Consider the following 25,699-nt stretch of genomic DNA (forward strand, 5'->3'; position numbering starts at 1 on the left):
TTATCATTCCCACAGACTGAGTTTATCATGAGTTTATCATTCCCACAGACTGAGTTTATCATGAGTTTATCATTCCCAAAGACTGAGTTTATTCCACAGACTGAGTTTATCATTCCCACAGACGGAGTTTATCATTCCCATAGACAGAGTTTATCATTCCCACAGACAGAGTTTATCATTCCCACAGACTGAGTTTATCATTCCCACAGACTGAGTTTATTCCCACAGACTGAGTGTATCATTCCCACAGACTGAGTTTATTCCCACAGACTGAGTTTATCATTCCCACAGACTGAGTGTATCATTCCCACAGACTGAGTTTATTCCCATAGACTGAGTGTATCATTCCCACAGACTGAGTTTATTCCCAAAGACTGAGTTTATCATTCCCACAGACTGAGTTTATCCTTCCCACAGACTGAGTTTATTCTCACAGACTGAGTTTATTCCCACAGACTGAGTTTATTCCCACAGACTGAGTTTATTCCCACAGACTGAGTTTATTCCCACAAACTGAGTTTATCCCACAGACTGAGTTTATTCCCACAGACTGAGTTTATTCCCACAGACTGAGTTTATTCCCACAAACTGAGTTTATCCCACAGACTGAGTTTATCCCACAGATTGAGTTTATCCCACAGACTGAGTTTATTCCCACAGACTGAGTTTATTCCCACAGACTGACTGAGTTTATTCCCACAGACTGAGTTTATTCCCACAGACTGAGTTTATTCCCACAGACTGAGTTTATTCCCACAGACTGGGTTTATTCCCACAGACTGAGTACCGAGTTTATTCCCACAGACCGAGTTTATTCTTCCCACAGACCGAGTTTATTCTTCCCACAGACCGAGTTTATTCTTCCCACAGACTGAGTTTATCATTCCCACAGACTGAGTTTATCATGAGTTTATCATTCCCACAGACTGAGTTTATCATTCCCACAGACTGAGTTTATCATTCCCAAAGACTGAGTTTATTCCACAGACTGAGTTTATCATTCCCACAGACGGAGTTTATCATTCCCATAGACTGAGTTTATCATTCCCATAGACTGAGTTTATCATTCCCACAGACAGAGTTTATCATTCCCACAGACAGAGTTTATCATTCCCACAGACTGAGTTTATCATTCCCACAGACTGAGTTTATCATTCCCACAGACTGAGTTTATTCCCACAGACTGAGTGTATCATTCCCACAGACTGAGTTTATTCCCACAGACTGAGTTTATTCCCACAGACTGAGTTTATTCCCACAGACTGAGTTTATTCCCACAGACTGAGTTTATCATTCCCACAGACTGAGTTTACTGAGTTTATCATTCCCACAGACTGAGTTTATCATTCCCACAGACTGAGTGTATCATTCCCACAGACTGAGTTTATTCCCAAAGACTGAGTTTATCATTCCCACAGACTGAGTTTATCATTCCCACAGACTGCATTAATCCCCATAGACTGAGTTTATCATTCCCAAGACTGCATTAATCCCCATAGACTGAGTTTATCATTCCCACAGACTGAGTTTATCATTCCCACAGACTGCATTAATCCCCATAGACTGAGTTTATCATTCCCACAGACTGAGTTTATCATTCCCACAGACTGCATTAATCCCCATAGACTGAGTTTATCATTCCCACAGACTGAGTTTATCATTCCCACAGACTGCATTAATCCCCATAGACTGAGTTTATCATTCCCACAGACTGAGTTTATCATTCCCACAGACTGAGTTTATTCCACAGACTGAGTTTATCATTCCCACAGACTGATTTTATCATTCCCACAGACTGCATTAATCCCCATAGACTGAGTTTATTCCCACAGACTGAGTTTATCATTCCCACAGACTGAGTTTATTCCATAGACTGAGTTTATCATTCCCACAGACTGAGTTTATCATTCCCACAGACTGAGTTTATCATTCCCACAGACTGAGTTTATTCCACAGACTGATTTTATCATTCCCACAGACTGCATTAATCCCCACAGACTGAGTTTATCATTCCCACAGACTGCATTAATCCCCATAGACTGAGTTTATCATTCCCACAGACTGAGTTTATCATTCCCACAGACTGCATTAATCCCCATAGACTGAGTTTATCATTCCCACAGACTGAGTTTATCATTCCCACAGACTGCATTAATCCCCATAGACTGAGTTTATTCCCACAGACTGAGTTTATCATTCCCACAGACTGAGTTTATTCCACAGACTGATTTTATCATTCCCACAGACTGAGTTTATTCCACAGACTGAGTTTATTCCCACAGACTGAGTTTATCCCACAGACTGAGTTTATTCCCACAAACTGAGTTTATCCCACAGACTGAGTTTATCCCACAGACTGAGTTTATTCCCACAAACTGAGTTTATCCCACAAACTGAGTTTATTCCCACAGACTGAGTTTATTCCCACAGACTGAGTTTATTCCCACAGACTGAGTTTATCCCACAGACTGAGTTTATTCCCACAGACTGAGTTTATCCCACAGACTGAGTTTATCCCAGAGACTGAGTTTATCCCACAGACTGAGTTTATTCCCACAGACTGAGTTTATTCCCACAGACTGACTGAGTTTATTCCCACAGACTGAGTTTATCCCACAGACTGAGTTTATTCCCACAGACTGACTGAGTTTATTCCCACAGACTGAGTTTATCCCACAGACTGAGTTTATTCCCACAAACTGAGTTTATCCCACAGACTGAGTTTATCCCAGAGACTGAGTTTATCCCACAGACTGAGTTTATTCCCACAGACTGAGTTTATTCCCACAGACTGACTGAGTTTATTCCCACAGACTGAGTTTATTCCCACAGACTGAGTACCGAGTTTATTCCCACAGACCGAGTTTATTCTTCCCACAGACCGAGTTTATTCTTCCCACAAACCGAGTTTATTCTTCCCACAGACCGAGTTTATTCTTCCCACAGACTGAGTTTATCATTCCCACAGACTGAGTTTATCATTCCCACAGACTGCATTAATCCCCATAGACTGAGTTTATTCCCACAGACTGAGTTTATCATTCCCACAGACTGAGTTTATTCCACAGACTGATTTTATCATTCCCACAGACTGAGTTTATTCCACAGACTGAGTTTATTCCCACAGACTGAGTTTATCCCACAGACTGAGTTTATTCCCACAAACTGAGTTTATCCCACAGACTGAGTTTATCCCACAGACTGAGTTTATTCCCACAAACTGAGTTTATCCCACAAACTGAGTTTATTCCCACAGACTGAGTTTATTCCCACAGACTGAGTTTATTCCCACAGACTGAGTTTATCCCACAGACTGAGTTTATTCCCACAGACTGAGTTTATCCCACAGACTGAGTTTATCCCAGAGACTGAGTTTATCCCACAGACTGAGTTTATTCCCACAGACTGAGTTTATTCCCACAGACTGACTGAGTTTATTCCCACAGACTGAGTTTATCCCACAGACTGAGTTTATTCCCACAGACTGACTGAGTTTATTCCCACAGACTGAGTTTATCCCACAGACTGAGTTTATTCCCACAAACTGAGTTTATCCCACAGACTGAGTTTATCCCAGAGACTGAGTTTATCCCACAGACTGAGTTTATTCCCACAGACTGAGTTTATTCCCACAGACTGACTGAGTTTATTCCCACAGACTGAGTTTATTCCCACAGACTGAGTACCGAGTTTATTCCCACAGACCGAGTTTATTCTTCCCACAGACCGAGTTTATTCTTCCCACAAACCGAGTTTATTCTTCCCACAGACCGAGTTTATTCTTCCCACAGACTGAGTTTATCATTCCCACAGACTGAGTTTATCATGAGTTTATCATTCCCACAGACTGAGTTTATCATGAGTTTATCATTCCCACAGACTGAGTTTATCATTCCCACAGACTGAGTTTATCATGAGTTTATCATTCCCACAGACTGAGTTTATCATGAGTTTATCATTCCCACAGACTGAGTTTATCATGAGTTTATCATTCCCAAAGACTGAGTTTATTCCACAGACTGAGTTTATCATTCCCACAGACGGAGTTTATCATTCCCATAGACAGAGTTTATCATTCCCACAGACAGAGTTTATCATTCCCACAGACTGAGTTTATCCCACAGACTGAGTTTATTCCCACAAACTGAGTTTATCCCACAGACTGAGTTTATTCCCACAGACTGAGTTTATTCCCACAGATTGAGTTTATCCCACAGACTGAGTTTATTCCCAGAGACTGAGTTTATCCCAGAGACTGAGTTTATCCCAGAGACTGAGTTTATCCCACAGACTGAGTTTATTCCCACAGACTGAGTTTATTCCCACAGACTGACTGAGTTTATTCCCACAGACTGAGTTTATTCCCACAGACTGAGTACCGAGTTTATTCCCACAGATTGAGTTTATCCCACAGACTGAGTTTATTCCCAGAGACTGAGTTTATCCCAGAGACTGAGTTTATCCCAGAGACTGAGTTTATCCCACAGACTGAGTTTATTCCCAAAGACTGAGTTTATCATTCCCACAGACTGAGTTTATCCTTCCCACAGACTGAGTTTATTCTCACAGACTGAGTTTATTCCCACAGACTGATTTTATTCCCACAGACTGAGTTTATTCCCACAGACTGAGTTTATTCCCACAAACTGAGTTTATCCCACAGACTGAGTTTATTCCCACAGACTGAGTTTATTCCCACAAACTGAGTTTATCCCACAGACTGAGTTTATCCCACAGATTGAGTTTATCCCACAGACTGATTTTATTCCCACAGACTGAGTTTATTCCCACAGACTGACTGAGTTTATTCCCACAGACTGAGTTTATTCCCACAGACTGAGTTTATTCCCACAGACTGGGTTTATTCCCACAGACTGAGTACCGAGTTTATTCCCACAGACCGAGTTTATTCTTCCCACAGACCGAGTTTATTCTTCCCACAGACCGAGTTTATTCTTCCCACAGACTGAGTTTATCATTCCCACAGACTGAGTTTATCATGAGTTTATCATTCCCACAGACTGAGTTTATCATTCCCACAGACTGAGTTTATCATTCCCAAAGACTGAGTTTATTCCACAGACTGAGTTTATCATTCCCACAGACGGAGTTTATCATTCCCATAGACTGAGTTTATCATTCCCATAGACTGAGTTTATCATTCCCACAGACAGAGTTTATCATTCCCACAGACAGAGTTTATCATTCCCACAGACTGAGTTTATCATTCCCACAGACTGAGTTTATTCCCACAGACTGAGTGTATCATTCCCACAGACTGAGTTTATTCCCACAGACTGAGTTTATTCCCACAGACTGAGTTTATTCCCACAGACTGAGTTTATCATTCCCACAGACTGAGTTTACTGAGTTTATCATTCCCACAGACTGAGTTTATCATTCCCACAGACTGAGTGTATCATTCCCACAGACTGAGTTTATTCCCAAAGACTGAGTTTATCATTCCCACAGACTGAGTTTATCATTCCCACAGACTGCATTAATCCCCATAGACTGAGTTTATCATTCCCAAGACTGCATTAATCCCCATAGACTGAGTTTATCATTCCCACAGACTGAGTTTATCATTCCCACAGACTGATTTTATCATTCCCACAGACTGCATTAATCCCCATAGACTGAGTTTATTCCCACAGACTGAGTTTATCATTCCCACAGACTGAGTTTATTCCACAGACTGATTTTATCATTCCCACAGACTGAGTTTATCATTCCCACAGACTGAGTTTATCATTCCCACAGACTGAGTTTATTCCACAGACTGATTTTATCATTCCCACAGACTGCATTAATCCCCACAGACTGAGTTTATCATTCCCACAGACTGCATTAATCCCCATAGACTGAGTTTATCATTCCCACAGACTGAGTTTATCATTCCCACAGACTGCATTAATCCCCATAGACTGAGTTTATCATTCCCACAGACTGAGTTTATCATTCCCACAGACTGCATTAATCCCCATAGACTGAGTTTATCATTCCCAAGACTGCATTAATCCCCATAGACTGAGTTTATCATTCCCACAGACTGAGTTTATCATTCCCACAGACTGCATTAATCCCCATAGACTGAGTTTATCATTCCCACAGACTGAGTTTATCATTCCCACAGACTGCATTAATCCCCATAGACTGAGTTTATCATTCCCACAGACTGAGTTTATCATTCCCACAGACTGATTTTATCATTCCCACAGACTGCATTAATCCCCATAGACTGAGTTTATTCCCACAGACTGAGTTTATCATTCCCACAGACTGAGTTTATTCCACAGACTGATTTTATCATTCCCACAGACTGAGTTTATCATTCCCACAGACTGAGTTTATCATTCCCACAGACTGAGTTTATTCCACAGACTGATTTTATCATTCCCACAGACTGCATTAATCCCCACAGACTGAGTTTATCATTCCCACAGACTGCATTAATCCCCATAGACTGAGTTTATCATTCCCACAGACTGAGTTTATCATTCCCACAGACTGCATTAATCCCCATAGACTGAGTTTATCATTCCCACAGACTGAGTTTATCATTCCCACAGACTGCATTAATCCCCATAGACTGAGTTTATTCCCACAGACTGAGTTTATCATTCCCACAGACTGAGTTTATTCCACAGACTGATTTTATCATTCCCACAGACTGAGTTTATTCCACAGACTGAGTTTATTCCCACAGACTGAGTTTATTCCACAGACTGAGTTTATTCCCACAGACTGAGTTTATTCCCACAGACTGAGTTTATCCCACAGACTGAGTTTATTCCCACAAACTGAGTTTATCCCACAGACTGAGTTTATTCCCACAGACTGAGTTTATCCCACAGACTGAGTTTATTCCCACAAACTGAGTTTATCCCACAGACTGAGTTTATCCCACAGATTGAGTTTATCCCACAGACTGTTTATTCCCACAGACTGAGTTTATTCCCACAGACTGACTGAGTTTATTCCCACAGACTGACTGAGTTTATTCCCACAGACTGAGTTTATTCCCACAGACTGAGTTTATCCCACAGACTGAGTTTATCCCACAGACTGAGTTTATTCCCACAAACTGAGTTTATTCCCACAGACTGAGTTTATCCCACAGACTGAGTTTATTCCCACAGACTGAGTTTATCCCACAGATTGAGTTTATCCCACAGATTGAGTTTATCCCACAGACTGAGTTTATTCCCACAGACTGAGTTTATTCCCACAGACTGACTGAGTTTATTCCCACAGACTGAGTTTATTCCCACAGACTGAGTTTATTCCCACAGACTGGGTTTATTCCCACAGACTGAGTACCGAGTTTATTCCCACAGACCGAGTTTATTCCCACAGACTGAGTTTATCATTCCCACAGACTGAGTTTATTCCACAGACTGATTTTATCATTCCCACAGACTGAGTTTATTCCACAGACTGAGTTTATTCCCACAGACTGAGTTTATTCCACAGACTGAGTTTATTCCCACAGACTGAGTTTATTCCCACAGACTGAGTTTATCCCACAGACTGAGTTTATTCCCACAAACTGAGTTTATCCCACAGACTGAGTTTATTCCCACAGACTGAGTTTATCCCACAGACTGAGTTTATTCCCACAAACTGAGTTTATCCCACAGACTGAGTTTATCCCACAGATTGAGTTTATCCCACAGACTGTTTATTCCCACAGACTGAGTTTATTCCCACAGACTGACTGAGTTTATTCCCACAGACTGACTGAGTTTATTCCCACAGACTGACTGAGTTTATTCCCACAGACTGAGTTTATTCCCACAGACTGAGTTTATCCCACAGACTGAGTTTATCCCACAGACTGAGTTTATTCCCACAAACTGAGTTTATTCCCACAGACTGAGTTTATCCCACAGACTGAGTTTATTCCCACAGACTGAGTTTATCCCACAGATTGAGTTTATCCCACAGATTGAGTTTATCCCACAGACTGAGTTTATTCCCACAGACTGAGTTTATTCCCACAGACTGACTGAGTTTATTCCCACAGACTGAGTTTATTCCCACAGACTGAGTTTATTCCCACAGACTGAGTTTATTCCCACAGACTGGGTTTATTCCCACAGACTGAGTACCGAGTTTATTCCCACAGACCGAGTTTTTTCCCACAGACCGAGTTTATTCTTCCCACAGACCGAGTTTATTCTTCCCACAGACTGAGTTTATCATTCCCACAGACTGAGTTTATCATGAGTTTATCATTCCCACAGACTGAGTTTATCATTCCCACAGACTGAGTTTATCATGATTTTATCATTCCCACAGACTGAGTGTATCATTCCCACAGACTGAGTTTATTCCCAAAGACTGAGTTTATCATTCCCACAGACTGAGTTTATCATTCCCACAGACTGCATTAATCCCCATAGACTGAGTTTATCATTCCCAAGACTGCATTAATCCCCATAGACTGAGTTTATCATTCCCACAGACTGAGTTTATCATTCCCACAGACTGCATTAATCCCCATAGACTGAGTTTATCATTCCCACAGACTGAGTTTATCATTCCCACAGACTGAGTTTATCATTCCCACAGACTGAGTTTATCATTCCCACAGACTGAGTTTATTCCACAGACTGAGTTTATCATTCCCACAGACTGATTTTATCATTCCCACAGACTGCATTAATCCCAACAGACTGAGTTTATCATTCCCACAGACTGCATTAATCCCCATAGACTGAGTTTATCATTCCCACAGACTGCATTAATCCCAACAGACTGAGTTTATCATTCCCACAGACTGCATTAATCCCCATAGACTGAGTTTATCATTCCCACAGACTGAGTTTATCATTCCCACAGACTGCAATAATCCCCATAGACTGAGTTTATTCCCACAGACTGAGTTTATCATTCCCACAGACTGAGTTTATTCCACAGACTGATTTTATCATTCCCACAGACTGCGTTAATCCCAACAGACTGAGTTTATCATTCCCACAGACTGCATTAATCCCCATAGACTGAGTTTATCATTCCCACAGACTGAGTTTATCATTCCCACAGACTGCAATAATCCCCATAGACTGAGTTTATTCCCACAGACTGAGTTTATCATTCCCACAGACTGCAATAATCCCCATAGACTGAGTTTATTCCCACAGACTGATTTTATCATTCCCACAGACTGAGTTTATTCCACAGACTGAGTTTATCATTCCCACAGACTGAGTTTATTCCACAGACTGATTTTATCATTCCCACAGACTGAGTTTATTCCACAGACTGAGTTTATTCCCACAGACTGAGTTTATTCCACAGACTGAGTTTATTCCATTATTCCCACAGTTTTTCATGTGTTTTTCAGCTTGAGTGCATGAACATTCTCACACACACACACACACACACACACACACACACACACACACACACACACTCAAACTCTCTGTGTGTCTCAGTTCCTCAGGTGTTGCGCAGCTGCGGCGAGTTCATCGAGGAACATGGGGTCGTGGACGGGATCTACAGACTGTCTGGAGTCTCATCCAACACACAGAAACTAAGGTGTGTGTGTGTGTGAGAGAGAGAGAGAGCGTCTGTCTGTGTGTGTGTGTGTGTGTGTGTGTGTGTGTGTGTGTGTGTGTGTGTGTGTGTGTGTGTGTGTGTGAGCGTCTGTGTGTGTGTGAGCGTCTGTGTGTGTGTGAGCGTCTGTGTGTGTGTGTGTGTGTGTGTGTGTGTGTGTGTGTGTGTGACGTTTACAGGCTTGAACACACTGATAAAGGAGTTTCTCTGATTGCAGGAGTGAGTTTGACTCTGAAGGCTCTCCGGATCTGAATAAGGATGTGTATCTGCAGGACATTCACTGCGTGAGCTCCGTGTGTAAAGCGTATTTCAGAGAACTGCCCAACCCTCTGCTGACATACGAGCTGTACGACCGCTTCGCTGTGAGTCTCCGACAACATGAGCTGAGAAATGCATTTTAATAGCTTTAAATGTCTGCAAATGAAGAAGGAAGATGTTGATGAATATGCAAAGCAAGGGCTGATATAATGCCAATATTTAATGAGATATATAATGGCTGTATTCATATATCATATACACTGTTTGAAAGCAGCACAGCTCACAAAAATATGCTAATTACCATTAACCGTTGTGCGTCAATTACAAAAAGTTACACATAGGTCCAAAGAGTTTGTTTCTTTCTTTTGATATATTGCATGTTCATATAATCATTCAACAAATATATTCCGGGAGCCGTGAACATTTTGTGAAAATTATAAAAAATGCTGCGGCTGACGGAAAGTTTTAGGGGTTCAAGGTTCTTTTTTATTTGTCATATACATGTGATGCAATGAAGTGAAATGGTTTTCCCCAGTTTCTCATTACACAATGCAAAAATACTAACGACAATAAGATAAAGAGAAAAATAAATAAACCAATAATTGAAAAACATGAATATAAATAAAATAAATATATGATCATATCTGTATTTGTATGTAATGTATGTGTTTTTTTACGTGGCTTTTATTTATATAGATTTATGTAACACAACGGTGCATTTCAGCAGTTCATCTCATTTGCTGTAAATGAAGTAGTGTTTATCACCTTTAAGACGTTGTTCTCTCGTCAGGACGCGGTGGCCATTCAGCTGGAGGACGAGCGGCTGGTGAAGATCCGAGAGGTTCTGAAGGACTTACCGGTTCTGCACTACAGGTCAACACTCAGCTTACACTCAACCACACTTCAGTTTCATTAAACAATGCTTTTCTTACTTTTTTTAAACGTATTTTTTGTCTTGTTTCCAGTCCAAATATCAAAAAATTCTTAAATCAAGATGCATTTACTAGCTGAGTAAACTAGCTGAGTATACTAGATGAGTAAACTAGCTGAGTATACTAGATGAGTAAACTAGCTGAGAGTAAACTAGCTGAGAGTAAACTAGATGAGTATACTAGCTGAGTATACTAGCTGAGTAAACTAGCTGAGTAAACTAGCTGAGTAAACTAGCTGAGTTAGCTGAGTAAACTAGCTGAGTAAACTAGCTGAGTAAACTAGCTGAGTATACTAGATGAGAGTATACTAGCTGAGTAAACTAGATGAGTATACTAGCTGAGTAAACTAGATGAGTAAACTAGCTGAGTATACTAGATGAGTAAACTAGCTGAGTATACTAGCTGAGTAAACTAGCTGAGTAAACTAGCTGAGTAAACTAGCTGAGTAAACTAGCTGAGTAAACTAGCTGAGTAAACTAGATGAGTATACTAGATGAGTAAACTAGATGAGTATACTAGATGAGTAAACTAGATGAGTATACTAGATGAGTAAACTAGCTGAGTATACTAGATGAGTATACTAGCTGAGTAAACTAGCTGAGAGTATACTAGATGAGTATACTAGATGAGTAAACTAGATGAGTATACTAGATGAGTATACTAGATGAGTATACTAGATGAGTATACTAGATGAGTAAACTAGATGAGTATACTAGATGAGTAAACTAGATGAGAGTATACTTGCTGAGTAAACTAGATGAGTATACTAGATGAGTAAACTAGCTGAGAGTAAACTAGCTGAGTAAACTAGCTGAGTATACTAGATGAGTAAACTAGCTGAGAGTATACTAGCTGAGTAAACTAGCTGAGTAAACTAGCTGAGTATACTAGATGAGTAAACTAGTTGAGAGTATACTAGCTGAGTAAACTAGCTGAGTATACTAGATGAGTAAACTAGCTGAGTATACTAGCTGAGAGTAAACTAGCTGTGAGTAAACTAGCTGAGAGTAAACTAGCTGTGAGTAAACTAGCTGAGTACTAGATGAGTAAACTAGCTGAGAGTAAACTAGCTGAGAGTAAACTAGCTGATTAAACTAGCTGAGTATACTAGATGAGTAAACTAGCTGGGAGTAAACTAGCTGAGAGTAAACTAGCTGAGAGTAAACTAGCTGAGAGTAAACTAGCTGAGAGTAAACTAGCTGAGAGTAAACTAGCTGAGTAAACTAGCTGAGTATACTAGATGAGAGTAAACTAGCTGAGAGTAAACTAGCTGAGAGTAAACTAGCTGAGTATACTAGATGAGTAAACTAGCTGAGAGTAAACTAGCTGAGTATACTAGCTGAGAGTAAACTAGCTGAGTAAACTAGCTGAGAGTAAACTAGCTGAGTAAACTAGCTGAGTAAACTAGCTGAGTATACTAGATGAGTAAACTAGCTGAGTATACTAGATGAGTAAACTAGCTGAGTATACTAGATGAGTAAACTAGCTGAGAGTAAACTAGCTGAGTAAACTAGCTGAGTAAACTAGCTGAGAGTATACTAGCTGAGTAAACTAGCTGAGTAAACTAGCTGAGTAAACTAGCTGAGTAAACTAGCTGAGTAAACTAGCTGAGAGTAAACTAGCTGAGTAAACTAGATGAGTATACTAGATGAGTAAACTAGATGAGAGTAAACTAGCTGAGTATACTAGATGAGTATACTAGATGAGTATACTAGATGAGTAAACTAGCTGAGTAAACTAGCTGAGTATACTAGATGAGTAAACTAGATGAGAGTATACTAGCTGAGTAAACTAGATGAGTATACTAGATGAGTATACTAGATGAGTAAACTAGCTGAGTAAACTAGCTGAGTAAACTAGCTGAGTATACTAGATGAGTAAACTAGCTGAGAGTATACTAGCTGAGTAAACTAGCTGAGTATACTAGATGAGTAAACTAGCTGAGAGTAAACTAGCTGAGAGTAAACTAGCTGAGTAAACTAGCTGAGTAAACTAGCTGAGTAAACTAGCTGAGTAAACTAGATGAGTATACTAGATGAGTAAACTAGCTGAGTAAACTAGCTGAGAGTAAACTAGCTGAGTAAACTAGCTGAGAGTAAACTAGCTGAGAGTAAACTAGCTGAGAGTAAACTAGCTGAGTATACTAGCTGAGTAAACTAGCTGAGAGTAAACTAGCTGAGAGTAAACTAGCTGAGAGTAAACTAGCTGAGTATACTAGATGAGTAAACTAGCTGAGAGTAAACTAGCTGAGTAAACTAGCTGAGTAAACTAGCTGAGTAAACTAGCTGAGAGTAAACTAGCTGAGTAAACTAGCTGAGTAAACTAGCTGAGAGTATACTAGCTGAGTATACTAGCTGAGTATACTAGCTGAGTATACTAGCTGAGTATACTAGCTGAGTAAACTAGCTGAGTATACTAGATGAGTAAACTAGCTGAGAGTAAACTAGATGAGTAAACTAGCTGATTAAACTAGCTGAGAGTAAACTAGCTGAGTACTAGATGAGTAAACTAGCTGAGAGTAAACTAGCTGATTAAACTAGCTGAGTAAACTAGCTGAGAGTAAACTAGCTGAGTATACTAGATGAGTAAACTAGCTGAGTATACTAGATGAGTAAACTAGCTGAGTATACTAGATGAGTAAACTAGCTGAGAGTATACTAGCTGAGTAAACTAGCTGAGTATACTAGATGAGTATACTAGCTGAGAGTAAACTAGCTGAGAGTAAACTAGCTGAGAGTAAACTAGCTGAGAGTAAACTAGCTAAGTATACTAGATGAGTAAACTAGCTGAGAGTAAACTAGCTGAGAGTAAACTAGCTGAGAGTAAACTAGCTGAGAGTAAACTAGCTGAGTATACTAGATGAGTAAACTAGCTGAGAGTAAACTAGCTGAGTATACTAGATGAGTAAACTAGCTGAGAGTATACTAGCTGAGTAAACTAGCTGAGAGTAAACTAGCTGAGTATACTAGATGAGTAAACTAGCTGAGAGTAAACTAGCTGAGTATACTAGCTGAGAGTAAACTAGCTGAGAGTAAACTAGCTGAGAGTAAACTAGCTGAGAGTAAACTAGCTGAGAGTAAACTAGCTGAGTATACTAGCTGAGAGTAAACTAGCTGAGAGTAAACTAGCTGAGAGTAAACTAGCTGAGAGTAAACTAGCTGAGAGTAAACTAGCTGAGTATAGATGAGTAAAATGACGTAAGATATTATGTCCTTTTTATAAAAAATAACAATTATTATTAAAAATAAATAAATAAAAATTCCTTTCCTTTTCCCTTAATCCTCCCTTGTCTGGCTTGCGCTACTCTGATCAATGCCTGCACTGTGTATTGTGAGCACTTCTTGTGTTGTTTTTGCCTTTTCACGATGACTCAAATATATATTTCATCACGGCCGGATGAAAACGCAAAATTTTCCAAATTGACAGAGTGTGTTAAAGATATAAAAGATTGGATGATGCGTAATTTTCTTTTATTAAATCCAGACAAGACAGAGGTAATACTTATCGGTTCAAAAAACCGCCCACAAAACCTCGCACAATACAAATTTAACATCATAGGATGTCCTGTTACTTTATCCTCTACAGTAAAAGACCTGGGTGTTATACTAGATTGCAACCTGTCTTTTGAAAATCATATTTCATATGTTACAAAAACAGCCTTTTTCCACCTTAGAAACATTGCTAAGCTACGTAATATGCTATCAGTTTCTGATGCAGAAAAGTTAGTTCATGCATTCATGACCTCGAGACTGGATTACTGTAATGCTTTATTAGCTGGTTGTCCTGCATCCTCAATAAACAAGCTACAGTTAGTCCAAAATGCCGCCGCTAGAGTTCTTACGAGATCAAGAAAATATGATCATATAACACCGATTTTATCATCACTGCATTGGTTACCTATAAAGCTCCGTATTAATTACAAGGTATTGCTACTGACTTATAAAGCCCTAAACGGCTTAGCTCCAGTCTATTTAACGGATCTTCTATCGGCCTATAATCCATCGCGCTCTTTAAGATCACTAAATTCAAGGCTTTTGGTCATACCTAGGATATCCAGAACCACCAAAGGAGGGAGAGCATTTTCACATTTGGCTCCAAAACTCTGGAATAGTCTTCCTGATACTGTTCGTTGCTCAGACTCGCTCTCCCAGTTTAAAACTAGATTAAAGTCGCATCTCTTCAGCCAGGCATTCATATAATCTTACAGTTCAAACTACAATCCGGCCTCTAGCTCATAAACGCCAGAGGAGAACTGGCCCCCGACTGAGCCTGGGTTCTCCCAAGGTTTTTTTTTTTCTCCATTAGGTCACCTGATGGAGTTTTAGGGCACCATTTGGTCACTTGATGGAGTTTTTCGGTTCCTTGCCACTGTTGCCTTTGGCTTGCTCAGTTGGGGATATTTTGGGGATATTTAATTTAATTTTATCAATCAATAAATTCCTCTTGAAACAAACTTTGTTGTATTATTTTAATTTAATACTGTGAAGCTGCTTTGATACAATCTGTATTGTGAAAAGCGCTATACAAATAAACTTGACTTGACTTGACTTGACTTGACTCGCTTTAGTCCTAATTTGTAAGTCACTTTGGATAAAAGCGTCTGCTAAATGACTAAATATAAATGTAATGTAAATGTCCTGTTTTTCCGGGGGAATTAATCAAAAGAGTTTTTGCTTAAAACAAGCAAAATGATCTGCCAATGGGGTGAGAAAAATAATGTTAATTCAAGCAGAAACAAGATAATTTTTCTGACCTCATTGGCAGATAATTTTGCTTGTTTTAAGCAAAAACTCACTTAATTTGATTTATTTCCTCAGAAAACAAGACTTAATATCTTAAGTCATTTTACTACTTTAGTAAATGGATCTTGATTTAAGAAATGTTTGATATTTGGACTGGAAAAGTAAGAAAAGCATTTTTTGCAGTGTATGCATTAGTTTTACAATCTGTTTATGAACTTTTTGAAGCGTCAAAGTGGTAGTTGCGTAGCTGTCAATGGAGGGACAGAAATCTCTCGGATTTCATTTAAAACATCTTAATTTGTTGCGAAGATGACATTTTTTTGGTGAACTAACCCTTTAAGATCCACTGAAATGGTACTTTGGGAACTGAAAGAGAGTAACAACTTGAGACGTGTAATGTCGTGCACAGGCCATATAGACAATCTTACAGTCCTGACTTAAATCATCAGACTTTTATGGTGTTTTTGTTCTTTCTTGAGCTTGACAGAATAAATCAGAATAAATTCCCTTGTGTTTCTTCAACGCTCACTGTCTTCTAGAACGCTGGAATATTTGATGCGACATCTGGTCAAAATGTCCACGTTTGCATCCGAGACCAACATGCACTCGAGAAACCTTGCCATCGTCTGGGCCCCGAACCTCCTCAGGTATATGATTATTTTAAAGTTATTCTTTTACATTTAAAAGTGACTTACAGCTCATTTAGGGAATACATTTGATCAGAATGTTTCCAGAAATGTAGTGTTCTTATACTGAAGTATACACTAGCTGTGCTTCAATCCAACTAATTTAATGCACATTTTGAGATATCGCATAAAAACACTGGATGGAAACGCCAAGATGCGCATAAATTAAAAAAATGTGCATAAAAAACATATGCGCTCAATGAATACCTTTTCTATCCGATTAGAAGAAATGCGCATAAACTATGGAACTATTGAAACAGATTTACTGAATAAATCCCTCAAAACCCATGTGAGTTTGGCTCAGCGTCGGCTGTGATTGGATAACTGGAGTAACCAGTGGACCAATGGCGTCGCAGCATCTCTAATGTTGGTTTGGTGTTTCTGAAAGTCAAAGTGTGTGATCAGAATGATTTGGTGTAATTCCCTCCAGAAGTGTGTTCCCGAACACCAGCATCCGAACATGACAGCGTTTACTGTGTTTCGTCTGACGCTCGAGACACACTCGTTTATAATGGAGGGAAAACAGCCACATTGAAGAAACTTAGTTTTATTAGTGATATTCTGCATCAATTTCCTGGGAAGTGGTTCTAGATCTGCTGTAAAGCCTAAACAATCTCTGTTACTGTAATCTCCTGTTATCTCTGTAAAGCTGCTGTGAAACATCTATATTGTTAAAGTGCTGTATAAATGAAAGAGACTTGACTATATTTAAATGTCAAACCACTGTAAAATCTGTTCATTTTAGCTGGAAATATTCAGCTAACAGGTTTTAGTTTAACATCTGCGTCCGAGAGTTTCACATAGTCAGAACAAAATAGTAATTTCTCGACAGGTTTCTTTAAGTTTTTGCATCAAAAAAAACAAAATGAGAAAAATCTCTGCCTCTTGTTTTCAAAAGTCAATTTAAAAAGCTTAAAAAATGTTTTACTTTAACCTTTAAATTCTTAAGTACACTGCAAATAAAGGTATATTGTTCTTGTTTTCCAGCACAAATATCTTAACATTCTTGTTTAGCAAAATGACTGAAGATATTAAGTCTTGTTTTATGAAAAATGCATCAAAATTAAGCGAGTTTGTGCGTAAAGTTTGTGTAGATCAAATATCTGTCAATCAAGTCAGAAAAAAGAACTTAATTCAGAGTGAAAACAAAATAATTTTTCTGACTCCATTGGCAGATATTTGTTCTTGTTTTAAACACAAACTCACTTTATTTTGATGAATTTTGACTTAATATCTTCAATGATTTTGCTTCTTCTCCAGTAAATGTATCTTGATTTAAGAATGTTTAGATATTTGTGCTGGAGAACGAGACAGAAACACTGAGGAAGAGCATTTTCAGTTTAAATCAGTGTGTGTTTACATTAGTGTTGTAAGTGTCATTCTCTTGCAGTCGAGCTACAGGAACAGATGTATTTGTGATTAGTAAATCAGTGCATGATTATCTGCAGATCGAAGGACATCGAGTCGACTGGTTTTAACGGTACGGCGGCGTTCATGGAGGTCCGGGTTCAGTCCATCGTGGTCGAGTTTATTCTCACTCATGTGGCCGAGCTTTTCCCTGGAACAGGTATTTTATCTTTCTTTAAGTCGGTCTGACTGGTCTTTTCTTCTCTATTGTGTCGTATATCGAGTGAAACGCTTCTGGAACAAGACGAATGTGGGCGGGGCTTGAATGTGTCTGTGGGGAATTGATTGGATGGTTGTGGTTTGCTATTGGCTGATCTCATGTGAGTGACAGGTTGCCCCGCCCCACATCATAAGAGAAGAGAGAGATGTCACTTTTTTTCTTTATACAAGTTATATATATATATTCTTAAATCAAGATTCATTTACTGGAGAAGAAAAAAAAAACTTGAACATTTATGAAAATGAAGTGAGTTTGTGTTTAAAGCAAGAACAATAAACTTAATTCAAAATGAAAATGAGATTATTTTTCTGACTCCATTGGCAGACATTTGTTCTTGTTTTAAACACAAACTCACTTCATTTTCATACATTTTCCAGACTTAATATCTTCAGTAATTTTGCTTCTTCTCCAGTAAATGTATCTTGATGTAAGAATGTTTAGATATTTGTGCTGGAAAACGAGACAGAAACACTGAGGAAGAGCATGAGTTCTGTGCAGTGTGAATGATAGTTTGATGTTTTAACACAGGATTGACTGTGGAGCGCCGGAAGTCTCTTCCATCACCCTCGATTCTGTCCGGTCATGACGATCCTTTCTTCAAATCTCTTCCTCTACACTGTCCAGGGAACCTCAGCCCCGGAGACGGGCCTCCAGCCATGCGCTCGTACCACGCCATCATCGACGGCACTGACAAGTAAGACCGACCACACGTAAAGAGCATCTCAGTTTTTGTATTATTAGTATCGATGCTCCTCGCAACTGGATTTAAAGTGGTTTTAACATGGTGACCGGCATCTGCCTATTTTTTTATTTTTTTTTTTTTTATTTTTTATTCTATCAAGTATAACATTACTTCTATAAAATATGTGAGATTAGGATTAGTGCATCCCCAATCAAGTTTATTTTTTTTTATTTTTATTTTTTTATTTTTTTTTTTTTTTTTTTTTTTTTTTATCAAGTGTAACATTACTTCTATAAAATATGTGAGATTAGAAATTAATTTAATTTAATTTTATTTTATTTAATTTTATTATTTAATTTTATTTATCAAGTTGTAACATCACTACTATAAATATATGAGATTAGGATTAGTGCATCCCCAATCAAGTTTAATTTAATTTAATTTAATTTAATTTAATTTAATTTAATTTTTAATTTTTATTTTTTATTTTTTATTTTTTTATTCTATCAAGTGTAACATTACTTCTATAAAATATATGAGATTAGGATTAGTGCATCCCCAATCAAGTTTAATTTTATTTTATTTAATTTTATTTATCAAGTTGTAACATCACTACTATAAATATGTGAGATTAGCATTAGTGCATCCCCAATCAAGTTTATTTACTATTTCATGTTTTTGTATTTTTGTATTTTATTTTATTTTACCTAGTGTAACATCACTCACATCAAGAGAGTTGAGAAAAGTAACCCCAAAGATGATTAAATAATCCTGATTTTGAGGATAATATATAGCTCTATACTGATGCTTTAACAGCACGCAGGTGTGGATCCTGAGCTCACACTCACTCACTGATCATGCAGATTCATCGTGTGTGTGTGTGTGTGTGTGTGTGTGTGTGTGTGTGTGTGTGTGTGTGTGTGTGTGTGTGTGTGTTCAGGAGGAAGGGCTCTCTCAAAGGAAGGAAGTGGAAATCCATCTTTAATTTGGGCGGGCGACTCCACGATCCCCGCAAGAAGAGCAAATACTGTCCTAAAGGTACGAGCGCAAAACTGCCGAGCCACAGAGGCTTTCTGCACAGGGTTCGTACGATGAGCTTGAAGTGCTTGAATTTGACTTTTTGAAATGTAAGTCCTGGAAAACCTTTTGAAAACAGCCATATTTCTGAAGAGGGACTTGAAAAGTGCTTGAATTATTGAAAGACGATAAATGTGAAATTAGTGTTTAAGTTCATCAATAAAACAATCTTTTCACGCTAAATGAACGCTGCAGCCCGTCTGATATACAGCCGTTTTGCATGGCTGTGGGCATGATACTATAAATATCAATTTATTTTCATATAAATAAATTAATTCTTCAGCTCAATCATATATTCATGAGGGGGAAAAACAACAGTTTGAATAAGGAAAGCGATATCTTTGTCATAGTATCCTTTCAGTGGTTAAGGTTACCACAGTCATTGCATGTGCTGCACTTTATTTCTACCATTTTGTTTTATCGGTTTATTTTTATTCATCTATTTACCTTTTTTTTTATTTGAAGGTAATAAAGATATTGTTTGATAAGTGAGATCTCTGATTGTCGCCTTTGAAAACCAAAAAAAGTAGTCCTGGAATTTCATTCACTAACTATAAACCCTTCCTCTCACATCTAATGCTCTCATTTCTCTTCTTCTTCACTTGATCTCGACACACAGACAAAGAGAAGACGACGCTGAGGCCTGCGAAGAGCATGGACTCTCTGAGCTCCGGCCCGTTCCCAGCTGAAGGTATGAGGAGATTCATCACACAGTAAAGGATCACCTGTTAGTGTGGATTGATAAAACAAGAACTCATGTACACTACATGTCAAACGTTTGGGATCAGCACATTTTTTATGTTTTTAAAAGAGTCTCTTCTGCTCACCAAGGCTGCATTCATGTGATTAAAAATAAAAAATAAACAGTAATATTGTGAAATATTATGATAAATTAAAATGGCTGTTTTCTATTTTAATATATTTTAAGATGTAATTTATTCCTTTGATCAACCGATCCAATACTTTTTGACTGGTAGTGTAATAATGAAGCATCCTTTGCATGTTTGTTTTCATGTGTCTCAGATTCGAAACATCCTCCAGCTCATCTTCCTCCTCTGCTTTTGCCCTCGGCCTCGGGCAGCTCAGAGGGCGTGGCTTCTGCCGGAGGGGGCGTGTCCAGCGGATACGCGGTGACGTACAGACGGACGGGCGGAGCTCAGGTCAGTATGTTTTTATTTTTATTTTTTATTATTAATTCAATGCCATGAGAACAAGAGGTATTACATATTCCAACATGACATCATGACTTTGCGTAAACATACACGCCACTTTCAAGTCAAGTGGCGTGTTATCTATACGCATTTTGAGCTATCCACGTGTATGTCCACGCCATCATCTTCCGCGTGTATGTCTACGCCGTTAAATGTCCGAGTGATTCCGCGTGTATGTCTACGCCGTTAAATGTCAGAGCGAAACGAAGCAAAATGTAGATCTACCTCTGGGGAGCGATATTTTTTTACTGGGATGGTAGGGGAAGACTCATAAATTGTTATGATGGTGCAAGGAGATGAACACAAATGCAGACAGTATGCAATTGAACTACGTTTATTACAGAAAAACAGGGAAAACAAAACCCTCAAGGGGGCAAAACAAGACAGGATCGACTATATAAGACTAACAAGACTAGACTAAGACTCAGACAGAAAACTGAACAATAAACTAACAGCTAAGACAGGAACAAATTCTTCACAAGACTTTCAACAGGTTACTCACAGTTGGTTTCACATAAAGAATGACAATGAACCGGCACAGGACAGCAAACACAAGGGGATTAAATAGGGAGAAACTAATGAGGGAAACAGGTGACAAGGGTAAAGCAATGACAAAACGAGGATAACAAGGGGGCGGGGCAAGAGAACAAGACAACACAAGCACATGGCCCAAACAAAAGGCCATGTGCTTGCACACAAAACACAGGTCTGTCATGATCCTGCCTCAAGACTAAAGAAAATCAAGGACAGGAAGGCAGAATCATGACATAAATGGTATTAACCCCAGTGACGGGTAGGTTTAGGGACGGGGTTGGGGTAAGTCATATATATTTATATAGAGAGTAATGTAACGTCAAGTCAACGGCGTTGATAAACACGCTGAAAAGCGATTATGCGTGTTGATAGCACGCCAAAAATGGAAATACGAATTGGCGTGTCATACATACGCCATTTCATGAGATCAGTCTGCATATTCACATTATCACATTAACATTAGCTGCCAGGAAATTAAGGAAAGAAAAAAATATTACATAAAATCCAGTGCTTTCAAGGCATTACATGTTTTCAGCGCTTTTTTGTTTGTTCCAAAAGATTTACATATAATTTAAAGTCATTTTTAAAAATGTGAAAAATAAATAATTGTATAATACGTTGTTTTTATGATGGACAGATGCATTTTTATGATGGACAGATGCACTTTTATGATGGATAGATGCACTTTTATGATGGACAGATGCACTTTTATGATGGATAGATGCACTTTTATGATGGATAGATGCACTTTTATGATGGATAGATGCACTTTTATGAGCTTCAATCTGTTGGTTGCAATCCACTGCAATTATAAAGCTTGGAAGAACCAGGACATTTTTTAATATAACTCTGATTCTACTCGTCTGAAAGAAGAATGTAAAAACAAACCTAGGATGGCTTGAGGGAGAGTAAATCATGGGATAATTTTCATTTTAAAGTGAACTACTCCTTTAACACAAAACTTATTTGTCAATCTCCATGTTTTGAGCTCAGGTCAGTATGGTGAGCGGAGGGACTCCGGGAACGTACAGTCGTCTGGACTCTGGGGGTGGAGCCAATGGGGCCGAGGGGGCGTCGCTGGGCGTGTCCCGATCGCCAGGAATGACCAGCAAAGCGGACCGGCGCGCCGGGATCCACATCTCCGGGCCTTTTTCCGTGACCGTTCCGCTTCACATCACGTCTGGACTGGCTCTGGGAGTGTTACACGGCGGCTGGAACGAGAGAGAGCAAACCGCGGAGGAAGACGAGGACGTTAAGAGCACCGATGGGAGCAAAGATGATGATGTTCCCGACGAGAGTAAAAGAGAAAACAGTGGTTGCCTTGAAGAAGGTCAGGTGGATTGTGGGAAGAATATGGCGGATATTAAGGAAGAAACTGCGCCAGAAGAAGGAGACGCACCGAGTGTCAAAGAAGATCAGAGTCTGAATCAAGAGTCGGTGAAGGAGAAGGAAGAAGATCCAATGCCAGAGGTCAAAGAGGAAGCCCCAGATGAGGATTACATGGGTAATATTTTGATTATCGTTCAATTGTTTTCACAGTTTAGTTTTGCAGTGCTTTCATAGTAAATTAAAAATTCTTCCTCGTTTTTTTTAAATTTTAAAGTCCCCCTGTAGTCAATAATTGTATCCGTTAAAACTCATGTTTGATCACCAAAATGACATATTTAAACGTTTTGTCCTTTGCCTTAAAATATCTTGAATGTAACTCGACACCCTCGCCTCATTTAGTATGCGCGGTTCTATGAATATGCAAATTCACCCCGCCTCCACTCACTCACTCAGCTCAGGAGATGTTGAATCCTCATTACATGAAATAGTGTATAATAGAAATTGATGGCAGATGTGAATGGTTTTTCCCACAGAAATGAGAGGAAATCCCCTCCCAGCGCCGGTCAGTCCGCGCTTCTATGAGGACATGGAGTTTCAAGACCAGGACCTTCCGCTGGATCTACAGGAGGCGTTTGGGTTCCTGGACTCGATGGACAACTCTGCTTCAAACCAGGTGTGTATACGTCTCATTGCTGCTTGTCCACTCTCTAGTGAGCGTCTGCTGTCTACATGAGCAGCACAACTGCTCTCCATTGAATTCTGTGGTTTTACGTATCAGAACATAATAAAAATCATCTGGTCTTTTGCAGGTCTTAAAATTAGGTAAATACAACCTCAGATTGACTGGGCCGGTGCAACACCTTGATTCTTTTCTTCTTCAGCTGTTCTGTTGTAGATTTTGTTAGTGTTCTTGGGATCATTGTCCTGTTGCATGACCCACTTTCAGCCAAGCTTTAGCTGTCGGACAGTCGGCCTCACATTTGACTCTTGTGTAGTGCTGTCAAAATGGCTGAAAAGCTCAATTCGAATTTCTTTTTTAAATATTAGCAAAATTCGAATTACACTATATTGAGAAAAGTTTTGGGACGTCTGCCTTTACATGCACATGCATTTTAATGACATCCCATTCTTAATCTGTAGGGTTTAATGTGGAGTTGCTCCACCCTTTGCAGCTATAACAGCTTCAACTCTTCTGGGAAGGCTTTCCACAAGGTTTAGGAGTGTGTTTATGGGAATTTTTGACCATTCTTCTAGAAGCGCATTTGTGAGGTCAGGCACTGATGTTGGACGAGAAGGCTCTCAGTCTCCGCTCTAATTTATCTCAAAGGTGTTCTATCGGGTTGAGGTCAGGACTCTGTGCAGGCCAGTCATGTTCCTCCACACCAAACTCCTCATCCATGTCTTTATGGACCTTGCTTTGTGCACCGGTGCACAGTCATGCTGGAACAGGAACATCCACAAACTCTTCCCACAAAGTTGGGAGCATGAAATTGTCCAAAATGTCTTGGTATGCTGAAGCGTTAAGAGTTCCTTTCACTGGAACTAAGGGGCCAACCCCTGAAAAACAACCCCACACCATAATCCATCCCATTACACCACTGCATTCCACACTTTACGCCACTGCATCTGACGATTTACACCACTGCATCTGACGCTTTACACCACTGCATCCCACACTTTGCACCTCTGCATCTGACGCTTTATCCCACTGCATCCCTCGCTTTACGCCACTGCATCTGACGCTTTACACCACTGCATCCCACGCTTTACGCCACTGCATCCCATGCTTTACACCACTGCATCTCACGCTTTACACCACTGCATCCCACACTTTACACCACTGCATCCCACGCTTTACTCCACGCTTTACACCACTGCATCCCACGCTTTACACCACTGCATCCCACGCTTTACTCCACGCTTTACACCACTGCATCCCATGCTTTACTTTACACCACTGCACCCCAGTGGTGTACACCACTGCATCCCACACTTTACACCACTGCATCCCACGCTTTACTCCACGCTTTACACCACTGCACCCCACGCTTTACACCATTACACCCCACGCTTTACACCACTGCATCCCACGCTTTACACCACAAGTATCCCACGCTTTACACCACTGCATCCCACGCTTTACTCCACGCTTTACACAACTGCATCCCACACTTTACACCACTGCATCCCACGCTTTACTCCACACTTTACACCACTGCATCCCACGCTTTACTCCACTGCATCCCACGCTTTACTCCACGCTTTACACAACTGCATCCCACACTTTACACCACTGCATCCCACGCTTTACTCCGCGCTTTACACAACTGCATCCCATGCTTTACACCACTGCATCCCATGCTTTACACCACTGCATCCCACACTTTACACCACTGCATCCCACGCTTTACTCCACGCTTACACCACTGCATCCCATGCTTTACACATCTGCATCCCACGCTTTACGCCACTGCATCCCACACTTTACACCACTGCATCCCACGCTTTACTCCACTTTTTACACCACTGCATCCCACGCTTTACTCCATGCTTTACACAACTGCATCCCACACTTTACACCACGCTTTACACCACTGCATCCCACGCTTTACACCACTGCATCCCACGCTTTACACCACGCTTTACACCACTGCATGCCACGCTTTACACAACTGCATCCCACGCTTTACGCAACTGCATCCCACGCTTTACGCCACTGCATCCCACACTTTACACCACTGCATCCCACGCTTTACTCCACGCTTTACACCACTGCATCCCACGCTTTACTCCACGCTTTACACCACTGCATCCCATGCTTTACTCCACGCTTTACACAACTGCATCCCACGCTTTACTCCACGCTTTACACAACTGCATCCCACACTTTACACCACTGCATCTCACGCTTTACACCACTGCATCCCACGCTTTACTCCACGCTTTACACCACTGCATCCCACGCTTTACTCCACGCTTTACACAACTGCATCCCACGTTTTACGCCACTGCATCCCACACTTTACACCACTGCATCACATGCTTTACTCCACGCTT

At 39.9% G+C, this 25,699-nt stretch overlaps 1 protein-coding gene across 2 annotated transcripts in view; it reads left to right on the plus strand.

The window, feature by feature from the left end:
* The window catches only part of LOC309501031 (uncharacterized protein), a 41,104-nt gene that overhangs the window by 8,337 nt on the left and 7,068 nt on the right, over positions 1-25,699 (plus strand). For both annotated transcript variants that reach the window (XM_082172950.1, XM_082172951.1), the window contains exons 3-13: positions 9,444-9,546; positions 9,782-9,926; positions 10,613-10,695; positions 16,036-16,143; positions 17,631-17,749; positions 18,338-18,503; positions 19,432-19,529; positions 20,188-20,259; positions 20,592-20,728; positions 22,307-22,817; positions 23,176-23,315. In XM_082172950.1, coding sequence (XP_082029076.1) covers positions 9,444-9,546; positions 9,782-9,926; positions 10,613-10,695; positions 16,036-16,143; positions 17,631-17,749; positions 18,338-18,503; positions 19,432-19,529; positions 20,188-20,259; positions 20,592-20,728; positions 22,307-22,817; positions 23,176-23,315 — 1,682 coding nt within the window. The remainder of the gene's footprint in view (positions 1-9,443; positions 9,547-9,781; positions 9,927-10,612; positions 10,696-16,035; positions 16,144-17,630; positions 17,750-18,337; positions 18,504-19,431; positions 19,530-20,187; positions 20,260-20,591; positions 20,729-22,306; positions 22,818-23,175; positions 23,316-25,699) is intronic.

This window comes from Leuciscus leuciscus, assembly GCF_965113295.1.
Source record: "Leuciscus leuciscus genome assembly, chromosome: 6".
NCBI lineage: Eukaryota > Metazoa > Chordata > Actinopteri > Cypriniformes > Leuciscidae > Leuciscus > Leuciscus leuciscus.